Source organism: Cinclus cinclus, chromosome 21 (assembly GCF_963662255.1).
Source record: "Cinclus cinclus chromosome 21, bCinCin1.1, whole genome shotgun sequence".
NCBI lineage: Eukaryota > Metazoa > Chordata > Aves > Passeriformes > Cinclidae > Cinclus > Cinclus cinclus.
Window position 1 is genome coordinate 6,699,642 of NC_085066.1, and position 12,330 is coordinate 6,711,971.

General features: G+C 45.0%; 1 protein-coding gene across 1 annotated transcript in view; it reads left to right on the plus strand.

Annotated features, from left to right (window-relative positions):
* SPAG16 (sperm associated antigen 16) overlaps positions 1 to 8,923 on the plus strand; it is a 364,149-nt gene extending 355,226 nt beyond the window's left edge. Inside the window, exon 16 of the mRNA XM_062506713.1 lies at positions 8,742 to 8,923. Coding sequence (XP_062362697.1) covers positions 8,742 to 8,923 — 182 coding nt within the window. The remainder of the gene's footprint in view (positions 1 to 8,741) is intronic.
* The last annotated feature ends 3,407 nt before the right edge of the window (positions 8,924 to 12,330 follow it).

Below are 12,330 nucleotides of genomic sequence, written 5' to 3' on the forward strand. Positions count from 1 at the left end.
GGGACCTCACCTGTAGCAGAAACTAAAATAACTTTCAATTTGTGGTGACAGAAATTTTGCTGTGACTTAATTTTTCTCAGTTAGCCCAACAGTAAGTATTATTTTTCTTAATGAAAGTTTTTAGTTAATGTAAGTGCAACTCTTGAAAAACCAAGAAAACAGCTAATGTGTTCTGGAGATAGTGCTACCTGCAGCACAGTACTTGACATACTGCTTCCAGTAGACAAGTTTAACAGAAGACTAAAGCTTGTTCTTCTGAACAAGATCTGAATGTGAACCATAACCATGCTCTAGAGCATTTGCCATCACACAAAAAATGTTTCATAAAGTTTCTTTGCAAGCAGAGGTTCAGCTTGGCAACTCCTGCAGATAATTTTATGGTGATTTATTCCTTTTTGAATAGCATCAGATGATACTGATCTTTCCTCTTTTCCTCTGTTGCTTTCTTAAAATGTGACATTTTTGTCATGTTGTTGCCCTGGGCAGCACAAGCACAACTGCAGCAGCACCAGTGGTGATGACACTTTCTTGGGAGTTTCTCAGCCCACCTGTTACTGCCCTGCTGGGCTTCCTGGCAGCTCCCCGTGAATGCAGTATCACTCAACACCTCCCCTTGAGTGGTGACTTAAAAACCAAATGCTGCCTTTTGGGATTTTTTATTTCAGAACAGCTTGGTCGGCCCAAGGAAGCAAAAAAGGATTTTTGCCAGGATGGCTTGGTCCTTCTCCATCATTTTTTTTTTTCCTCAAGGTAGATTCCCTTGGAAACACAGACTTACACATGTGCCCACATACAGGTATTCTAGGTAACACTGAAAGCTAGACAAGTGCCTTCTTATTATATGCATAAAAATATTCTGCCTTGACAGACATTTTCATTTCAAAAACCCAGTCCTAGACAAAAAGGTGTTTTCCTTTTATTCTCAATATGTTATTTTTAATATATTCAACATGCCTTATTAACACATCCAGAAAGGTTTTGGCATCTTGAAGACTCTGCTTCAAAAGTTTCTGCCTTAATACTTTTTTGCTTTGTTCTGAAACGACTTTAAAAATCCAAAATGACACCAGAAAGGCCAACTAAAATGTATTATAAACAAGTTCAAGTCCAGCTGAAAGGGAGCTTTACAGTAATGGTCTGGGTCTAGAAATCCTTATAAAAAAGCTTTAAGTTCTTTTATATAAAGGATTTTCTTCTATCAGATAAATGCTTTCTTTGCTCTGAGTAACTTTCTGGTGATTTCTTGCTTGAAGAAGATTTGTCAAGTCCTGAGATCTGTTTAAGCTCCAGGAATAATGCCCCTTCATCTATGTCACAGTTCCACAGAGTAAGAAATTAAGAGAGGTCCCTTTTTTCCATCAGCCAAACATTACTCCGCACCTTTACTCTTTGGAGGGGAGTGCATGAGGCCACATCCTGCTCCACACTCATTTATCAGCCAAGCCAAATCTCTACATGCAGATTTTTAAAGATGTGAATTGAATTTCTGCAAACACACTGCTTGGGTAATTTGAGGTTTTTCTGTGCTCCAGGGGAATCACTTTTTCTTTGTAGATGTCTACTGTATAATTTGTCTGAGAAACTTCTCTGCACTGACTTTCCTGTTATTACCTTTTTATGATACTTGGGTCTAGGACACCTGCACCACATGGCCATACTCAGCCTAAAAAGCTGCCTTTCTGTTTAGGAGGCCTGACTGTTGCTGTCCTGCTGAAAGGCAAACAAGCAGTTTGCTCATTCCAAGACCTTGTGCTGTAAGTCCTTGTTGCAGTGATGACTGTGTTTGGGGTGCCCTGATCCTGCCTCATTTGAGCACATGATTGCACTGAGTTGAATGACTTCACTTGCACACGGTGAGTCACGAGCTTAAGTGCACTCTGAGATGAGCTAATTTTCCCCAATATGCTTTGCCAAATCTATGTCTATTTAAATGTTTCTGAGAAAGGGGAAAGAAAAAAGTCACTAGAGAGAATGACAAAAGGATTTTATTTTGGTACCAGTATATTAAACACCTGTATCAGCAGATTCTTGGATGTCTTCTCTCTTTCCCAGCTTGCATTTTGGTCTCCATTACTGAGAATATTTAGTGAATTGCTGCAAGTGAATTACAAACTGCTCAAGATTATTCTTCTATGCCCTGTCCCTTGAAAGATCTAAACAGAGTGTGAAGACAAAGGGAGCAGGGGGTAATCATTATTTCCACAAGACTATATAGGAGGTTTTACTCACATTTGAGAATGGTGGATTTATTATAATGTCTAAAAAGTGCATTCCTAAGCAAAACACAGTCTACAAGAAATAGTTGTTACATTTTTGGAAAGCTGTTAATAGAACAAAAAAAATTTATCCACCATCTATCATACGCTGAGATCAGTTGCCTGGTAAATAACATTCTGCTTAGTGTGACAGTAATGAGGAATTTTATCTACAGCCACTGCAGTCATAGTTTACAGCCCTTGTTACCATTCCATTTACTTTTATGTAGGCAAGCACATTAACTGTTAGCCTGATTACTAAAGGGAGGGACTGGGTATTTTTACCTTTCACACCTCACCTGAGAGGTGCCCAGTTCCTAGGAGACTCCAGGCTGAGGGATCCTGATGATGATGCAAACGGTTGCAGCTCCAATAATGGCAAAAGACCTTAATTCAGAGGGAATGTAATCCATTAGGGCTGTGCAATTTGTAACATTAGTATGAAGAGACGTTCCTTTTGAAAGGGAATGGGAAAGAAAATATGTTTGATGCAATGTGTTATGTAAGGAATTGGTAGCCCTTGGTAAGTAAGGTTCAAAAAACCCCACTTATCTTAAAATATATTCCACTGACTAGCAATCATGGGTCAAAATTAAGCTAAAATACATTCTGACTATTCTTGAACAGAGTTTAAAAGTTCTGAGTAATGACAATTGGTTGAACCATTAATGTAAATCCTTAAAATATAAGTAGTTTCTTGATGCCTTCCACTTTGGGTCATCGTTCTTTAGGAAAAAACCCACAAAACAAAACCAGATGCTGCTGTACATGCATAGGAGAAATCAATGGATGGGATCAATATTCCCTCCACAGGTAATAAATGCTGAGAAGCATTTCTGTCTATCTAAATTGATCCTAGAGAATTCTTTAAATTGGTTCTGATGTGTATAAAGACCATTTCCCTATTGATCAAAGCTTTTCTTGCTTTCTTTCTTTGATATGTTATTTCATCTCTGCCGTCAGGAATGGTCTCAGGCTTCTGTATGCAGTTATGATAAACAGAATTTCTTCAATCCATGCAAGATATTTTCTTTTTAATTTAAACCTAGAAATAGCTAGGTTTGTCTTTGAAGGTGGATGCTTTGCTTACAGTTAGGCAGCGCAAGTAATTTTTAAATTGGGGAAGTTATCACATCAGAATTATTTGCAAGGAAGTCTAAAGTAACTGCTGTACTTTTACTAGAAACAGCTGCCCAAATCCTGCTCCTCCACTACTCTTGTCTCTGAGAGGAGGAGCTGCTGGAGCAGAGAGAAGTTTTGATCTGTTACTGTCCTTGTTCTGGCCCCTGTTTGAGCAGAAGAGTTCACCTGAGCTGCTGAGTCTATAGCAAATGTTACTGGGAGGGAGCAAACAGTGCCAGTTACCAGGAAGGATGTCTCAGCCTGATGTGCCTGGGGAGCTGTGGAGTTTGTGACTTTTGTTACAACGCTGTTTTATTAGCATTGAAGCTGCTAGACTGCTCCAGAAACATGAAGTACTGGCAGGCTAAAACAGAACTTTTCAGGCTATTTGGTAATGGAATGTTACAGAATTTAGTACATTTATTTGCCCAAAGAAAAGTTAAATGCTTTAATGGGCATATAAAAAGGCTCACCAGTGAGAAGTGGTGGTGGTTTGCTCCAAACCTGTCACAGTTTCCAGCTGTTTGGACATGTAAAGCAGCATGTAGTGTAGTCCTGGCAAGGTTTCACTCAAAATTCATTGTACAAAGAATACAGTAATCATAACTGTGATTTCTGTTAGGCTCTTATGAAATATAGATTGTCAAACTGTCTTTTGACAAGTACAGGTTTTGTTCCTCTTACCCCAAGTAATTTGGAGCCATCAACCCAGCAAATTAATCTTGTCTAGTTCTATCTTCTGAAGAAATGCAGTAACAAATTAGATTTCTTCAACACGCCTGCACTATTTTAAATTTATCCACCAGTTCAAATTAGGAGATGGATTTCATACTGTATTCACAGGAGGGGCTTTAGTTCCTTAGGATTCCTTTGCATAGGTATGCAAAATTCCTTGCAGATGACAAGGAGCAGGTTGCTCACTTATATCTAACACAACTGAGCCTCACTGAATGCAGTAACTTTGCTTTTAAGTTTGCATGTTTAGGTCAGTATAGACATTCCAGTAAATTTGGTGGGATTTTTACCAGATTCCTGTTTTTGGCACTTTATGGCTACAGCCTTTATCAAGCCCATAACTTTATGTGCATTTGGAAAATTTACAAGAACAGATTTTCATACAAAATAATTAATTTTAGCTACATCATTCTCCAGAGTGAGGTATGTATGCCAGAAGTAAAAAAAAAAAATACTAAAATATTACTATGTCTGAGGTACTAAATTATTTTAGGGTTCAGCTCTGGTCTGAAAACAATGTAAAGATACAGTTTTAGTAACAGGAATAATTCTCTAGAAGGGCATGGATGACTTTTATGGTTTTAAGTACAAATGTATTTCCAACCCAAACAACAGCACTGCACTTGTAATTAATCAATGCCTAAAACGAGGAGCATTGCCAGTCCAGAGACAAGAACAGAGCTTTTCTTTGTAGGACACTGGGACTGGAAACTTAACTCCAGTGCTGGGGGGAAACGGGAGCTGAAAGTGCAGTGATTCCCCAGAGTAAATTCAGTCTGGAGCAAGCAGAAAGGTGACTGTCCAGAGATTCCAGATTCTGGCTGCCTCACAGCTCCTGGGTGAGGTGGGACTCAGAGGAGCATTTTCATGGAAAGTCTGTGTTTCACCATCCCCTGGGGGGTAATCTGGCATGGCTCCACATTTCTCTGTGGATCCCCAAGGAAGGATTGAAGCCTGAGGTTTACAGGTAGAGTAAGCACCATCAGCCAAGTACATTTTAATGCAGTTTTTCTCTCTGCTAAGCTGCCATCCCTCATAAGGATTCCTTGCACAGAAGTTGTTTGTACCTTTAATTGGCTTTGCTACCTTTCTTTACCTTTTCCAGCTCACTGCGTCCCTTTTGAAGCAAGTGTCCAGATGGTCAGACCTTATGTTATTCTAAGGACATAATAGGGGTACATAGAAGAATTAGTACTTGTGTTCTAGCAATGGGCAACAGCAAATCAGCTGTGATTAGTACAAAGGCTGCTGCTGTAGGGTCTTTTTGTAGAGGCAATGTGCTTTGTCATCACTCCTTGTCTGCCAGGTTGAGGAAGAAGGCTGAGCTCAGGATTGGCGTGGGGCCAGCCAGAGCAAAGCTTCACTTTTATCTCATGTTGTCACGTGCACCAGCAGATCCAGAACAGGTTCTAGAAGCCTTGTGAGCTGGAGATCTAGAGGCTGTGAGATCTAGAGGTCAGAATCTTGGAGATTTTGCATCTTCTAAGCAGAATCTATTAATTTAATCTATTAATTTCAATGCAAATCAGCCTAACTGCTCAGTTCAGTGAGTTTGCAGAGACCAGCCCCACCTGACAGCTGGGTCAAAGGTATGAAGAGCAACCTCTCTTCAGGCTTTTATCTTCCTCCAGTGTTATATCAAAGTGCCTTTGTTAGTGACAAGTAAGTATCCTTCATTAAAATACAGCTTTGCATCACAATTATATAGTAGTTTTTGTTTGCTTTCTTAATTGGAGAAAATTTTGAAAGAGCAATAAAACACAATTTGTTCCCTCTTCCCAAAATGAAACGTCTCCTTTCAGAAGGAAGGAGGGAGCAAATTTACATTATAATGAGCAAATTGTTATGGGCTCGTAGATCAGCGTTGACATAAAAGGTGATGGAAATGAGATGTTGTCATTTTGTGCATTCCCCCTCGAATGCATCTGCCTGTGCATCCTGCTGCTACTGAGCCAGCAAGTGGCTGTTCTCAGGGACAGCGATAGTAACACATCCCAACCCAGGGAAGATTCCTGTGACATGAATTGTTCTTCACCAGGGCTGCCAAGTGCACCTCCATCCTTTCCCCAGTGAGTGCTAGAGATGGTGGCAGTGCCGGGTACTACTGCACCTCCTAGCCAGCTGCTTTTTACTGATGCTCTCTATTTTCCTCTTGATTTTCACTTACCCAGGACTGTCAGAATACTGGCATGGACTGACAGGATGAATGCTATGGTATTGCTTCAGGCATGTGACTCACCTAGCACAACATGCAGAAAGATGCAGGGTTGGGGTCTGCCCCCGCCCTGCTCAGCCCAGGGAGTGAAAAAGTCATCCAAAGAAGTTTTGTCTCAGTTCCACACTTTGTCTCAGTTGTCACTGTGTTCCTGCCCTGACTTTCTCGAAGTGGACTGCAGCTGTCCAAACCTTTCGTCCTGCCTGTCCCTCTCTGTAACAACTGGGTTCATTAGTGGTTTTGAGAAGCTGGAAGTGACATTAACCCCTTGCCCAGCTGTTGTGGTGTCAGGGCTGCAGGCGAAATGGCATTTGTTTGGCTCCTGGAGAAGTCATCCAGCGACTGCCTGGAGAGTCTCGCTGCAAGTGCAATCCATATGCAATGCTTCTGTCAGCAAAGACTTGCTGGAGGAGAGTTTATAATAAATATTCACATCTGCTGCTTTGGACACTCTAATCCATCCTACAGATATTTGCTGTGTCAGGCTTTGTTCTAGTTGAAGAAACTGGGTAGTTATAAAGGTTTGCAAATAGGGCATATTTATCATGGTTAGCTCTACTTTCTAGTTCCCTTTCTTGCACAAATATCCATGAGCACACTAAGCATAAGTTGTAGTTAAATATTCTCAGTGCATTTGTAAGCTGTTTTAGGCTACGTGTTTCTTTTGATAAATGGTGAAATGAAGCCATCAGATCTTCATGAGCAGAACAGGGAACATCATTGTTATGACCTAGTTTGAATGGAGGAACAATATATTCACTGGATAAACTGTACATCACATAGGCACACCCAGGGCCCTAGAGTGTTAAAACTGGGATAAATTCCTCCATGCTCACATCTGTGGGGCAGTATGTTCCAATTGGCTATTTGGTGAACAACCTGAGTTACTAAAAACAGAAAAGTACCTGCTATTTTTTATAATCTTCCCAAAAATTATGACCTTGGTGTCAGATTGAATTTGTCAGTGTCAATATTAATTATTCTTCTGCTGGTGATGTCTTTGCTTTCAGAGAGAAAATCTTGATACATTAGAAGAGCCGTAATCACTTGGAGGGTGTATTGAACTTGCTCCAAATAGAAAAAGGTGTTTGACCAAGATCACAACTGAGAGTACAGTGGTCCTGTTGTTGTTAGGGCCACATCAGCTTTGAAATGAATGTATTGATTTTTTTTTTTACATGAAACTCATTATTATTATGGTTAATTTCTAAAGGGTCTTTATCTGGTGGCTGGGTAAGTAAGAGGTGCTACTGACATATCACTTACCAGCTATTACCTCTGCTTTTATTTAAGCAGGAAGATAATAAAGTTATAAACACATTCTGCTTCCTTAAAAGTGTTGAAAACTGAGTCCATTTGATTTGCAAAAGAGCACATGGAAACTAAGAACTCCTTAGAACCTTTTTAAAGTTTTATTTTTTCTACTGCTAAACTCTGTTCTATACTAAGGATTTAATTATCATTTTTCCCTACGGTTATAAGGGAGCAAGCACTCAGTTCACTTAGATGCCTGACCTTCTGGAAATTCATCTGAAAACTCACATCCTCATGTCTTAGAGCAGTACAAGAAAAGCAGTGTCAAAAGCATGGTCCAATATTGATACCTCCAGGTATTAGGAGAGAGCATCTACCCCCCTGGTGCTCAGTCTGTGTGTCAGAATCTGTCCGAATAATGGTATCCAATTATAAGTGATTGTCCCACTCTGGTCTGCACTGGGGAAGCCCCACCTTGAGTGTTGTGTGCAGTGTTGGTCACTGTAACATAAAAAAAGTTATTAAGCTATCAGAGTGCATCCAAAGGGCAACAAAGATGGTGAAGGGCCCATGGTCTGTTCAGCTGGAGGAGACTGAGGGGCGACTCACCAGGGTTTGCAATTTCCTTGTGAGGGGGAGTGGAGGGGCAGACACTGATCTCTGCTCTGTGGGGACCAGTGACAGGACCTGAGGGAATGGCCTGAAGCTGTGTCAGGGGAGGTTTGGGCTGGATATTTGGGAAAGACCCTTCCCCTGGAGGATTTGGGGCACTGAACAGGTTCCCCAGAGAACGGTCACAGCACCAAACCTGACAGAGTTCAATAAAGATTTGGACAATACTCTTGGGCACATGGTGTGACCTTTGCGGTGTCCTGTGCAGGGCCAGGAGTTGGACTCCATGATCCTTGTGGGTCTCTTCCAATTCAGCAGATTCTGTGATTATGTCAAAGTAGCCAGGACAGGAGAGGAGAGACATGAGGAGGCTGGCCTAATTGCTCCAAAATCCAATCTCACTGTTATTGATCCATCCAACTTTCTGTTAACTTATCTCAGAAAACAGGAGCACACATGTGTGTCGTTAAAGCCACCGTCTCTAAACTTACAGCGCCTCTCTCTTGTGTAGCCTTTTCCAACCTTGATGTCTTTGCTGTGTGTTTCAGGTGGCCTGGTGGCTCTGGCCAGCAGCGAGGGCTCCGTGAAGGTGCTGTGCCTGGCCGTGGGCCAGCTTTCCATCCTGCGTGGCCCTGGGGTTGAGGTGCGCTGTGTGCGCTTCCACGGCCAGGATTACCTGCTGTCAGCGGGCGCCGATGGCAGGGTTTGCATCTGGACCTGGGCTCAGTGACACACCTGGACCTGGGCTCAGTGATACACCTGTCCCTGGGCACAGTGACACATCTGGACCTGGGCTCAGTGACACACCTGTCCTTGGGTGCAGTGATACACCTGGACCTGGGCTCAGTGACACACCCGGCCCTCATCACCTTCCCCAAAAGCAGTCTGACAACAGCACTGCAGGCTTACAGCTTCATAGCTCGTGTTTGCACTATTCGGGAAATATTCGCCCAAATGCAGCATTATTTGGCATTTTATCCAAATAAACCTTTCAATTTCTTCCTCTTTCTGCTGTCAGTGTGTTTTCCCCAACACCAAGAATCTCTCTTTTGGTGGTTTCTGGAGAAACAGCTTTACAATGACGCCTAATGCCAATGCAGCCGAATTGCAAGGAGATTGATTTTTAATGTAGCGCAGCACGATCCACAGGAGCCGGGGCGCCCCTTCCCTGGCGCAGCCGCCTGTGGGAAGATGAGGCGAAGTTTCCACAATGCGGCCATGGGGGATGTTTTCCCGGACACCGCCGAAGCAGCGGCGATGAGCCGGAGCTGGAGAGCGCGGAGGGGCTGAGGGGAGCCCCAGCCCGCGGATCGGAGGGGAACAGGGCTGAGGGGAACAAACAGGGCTGAGGGGAGCCGGGCCGAGGGGCGCAGAGCTGAGGGGAGCCCCAGCCGTGGATCTGAGGGGAACCGGGCTGAGGGGAGCCCCGGCCGTGGATCTGAGGGGAACCGGGCTGAGGGGAGCCCCGGCCGTGGATCTGAGGGGAACCGGGCTGAGGGGAGCCGGGCTGAGGGGAGCCCCGGCCGTGGATCTGAGGGGAACCGGGCTGAGGGGAGCCCCAGGCGGTGGATCTGAGGGGAGAGCGAGGCCGAGGAGAGCCGGACTGAGGGTAGCTCCATCCCGGATCTGAGGGGAGCCGGAGGGTCTGAGGAGAGCGGCAGCTCTGAGGAGAGCCGTCTCCCCAACCGGCGGCAGGCGGAGCAGCGCCCGAGGCGGGAGCGCCCCGCCCCTGCATTATTTTTTGGGTTTTACCCCCCTCCCCCCCCCCCCCCCCCCCCGGCTCTCCTCTCTTATTTTTTTTTTTCCTCTTTTTTTTTTTTTTTTTTTTTTACCACCAACAACCCCCCTAAAACCAGAATTAATCCTAATAAGGGCAGGCAGGGAGCGCGGAGCTGCGCGGCGCGGGTATGGCCGGCGCCCGGGCCGGGGAGTCCCCGGAGGGGCGCGGGGGCTGCCCGCCCGCCGGGCGCGGGGCTCCTGCGCCCGCCCTCCCCCGCCTGCCTCCCGCCTAACCCGCGGTCGCTCCCCCCCTTCCCCCGCCGAGGCGAAGCTGGAGCCGCAGGAGATCCGCCGGGCACAGGGAGGGGACAGGGATGGGTTGTTTTCTCTCCCCCGCCCGCCCCGAGACCTGAGGAGATGCAGCCCAAGTTCGCCGCGATGACTCTGCTGCTGGCACCGGGGTTTTTCCGCGGCATCGCAGCCTCCGGACCGCCCGAATCCTGCTCCCTCTGAATCGTCGGCGCCGGGTTAAAGCTCAGTTCTCATGTTGTGGTTGCTGGGCTGCCGCGCTCCCGTTTTGCGATGGGAGGTGGAGGAAAAGGGATTGTCCGTGAGTCGACACCGAAAACGTGATTAGGAGGAAATGCTTTCACTAATCTGTTTCTAACCTTTCAGTCGGTGCTGGCCTGTGACCCCTCTCAGCTTTCACATCCAGCCTGATCAGGTAGGTGTGAATTACTCACTTGGGGTGAGGGAAGGCGGATGGATAACGTTTCAGAGACTTACCTACGATCCTGGCCTCTCTCAGGATGAGAAATGATGAGAAAGTTCAAGCTGTAAACTAATTCTGAGCCGAGCAGCATTTGTTTACTTGTTGAAATCTGTCCGTTCAAAACGTCTGCAGTCTGTCTGATTTCCAGGATCGAGCCGAGTGCCTGTGAGTTGCTGTGGGACAGCTCAGCTGCTCTAGCAAAATATAGTGCTCTTATTTATGATCTGGGGACAACTTTTATATGCATACATGTATAGACACACATATTGTTTTGAGAGCTTCCTCATCAAACTCCAGCAGATTCTCACAATTGTTTCACATTTCCTCAGATACGAATTACTTTGTTTGCTGCTTTTTTTTCCCCCCCTAAATGCCCACAAATCTGCAGTGTTGTAACCTACCTGTAGCGTTAGGTGGGGAGATTCTCTGCTATGTAGATATGTAAAGCAGCCGTATCTGCATGAATCGCTGGATTTCCAAACAGCATGTTAGAATAGGTATTGCTGATAGGAGTAACAAGTAAATAGTCCTTGTGATGGAAACACAGCTAGTACTTCAATTAAGAAGATATCTTTTCCAATTTGATAAATCTTGTGTAATATCCGGTGTCTCCCTCTGTTGTGGCTTCGGAAAAACTGCTTGGTCAACAGGATCCTTTCTTTAGCTGCTGCTCTGGGATTAAAGCTTTGTCCTCCTGCTGCTGCTTTTTTGCTTCAATTAAGGGAGAATTAATTGCTGAACATCTGCAGTCCACCAAAAATGCCAATATATAAAAATGAATCCCTGAGGGGTGGAGGGGAATGCTCCCTGTGTGTGTAGGTTAATGCATGTTTGTGTAGACTCCGTGTGCCTGTGTGTGCATGCTCTGGGAATGGAGGAAAAAAAAGGATGACACGCACACCCCAACAGTCCTTTTTGTTTGTTTGTTAGTGCCAGCATCTACCTCCGTAGTTCTGCAGTCTATGTAATGCTGATATTTCATCTCATTTAAAAGTTTCCTGTAATACTTCGCCGAGTTTTTTTTAGAGTGGTCAGAAACCGGTTTGCTGCCAGGGTTGCACTGGCTGCTGGCTGGTACGTGGGCAGGCTGGTGGCAATGATGTGGCACTGTGGGCAGCCAGAAGTGCTCCCAAGACACCGGCACGGAGCCTTCGCCTGGTGCCGACTCTGCCGGGGTCAGTCAAATCTCGTCTCCCTGCCGGGGTCCGTCCTCACTCCACCACTTCAGCACAGCTCGCCGCAGCTCGGGCCGTGCTGCATCGCTCCCGAAGTTTTAGAAAGGCTCCAGCTTAATCAGGCCGACACATTCCAGCGGCTCCGTGCATTATGCAGACATTTAACGTCCTGCACTCCACGTTTTTTTTTTGCTGGGAATTACTGAAATGCTGAATAATGGAGAAGGTGGATTGCATCTTTGCTTCTGTCAGGATTAAACGTACCTGCTGCAGGCTGGGCTTTGTTGGTAGCCCAGGAAGTCCCTCTTCAGAAATGCTGTAAATAAGATTCTATACTACTCCACCTCTCACAGCCCAAGTTTAACCCAGCACTATCTTTCAGATCAGACAACAGATTTTACTTAACTCCTTTTCCAGCTAAGGTTTCCCACCTCAGTTTAATGAAGTGGGCTGTGCTCCATATGTAGCACC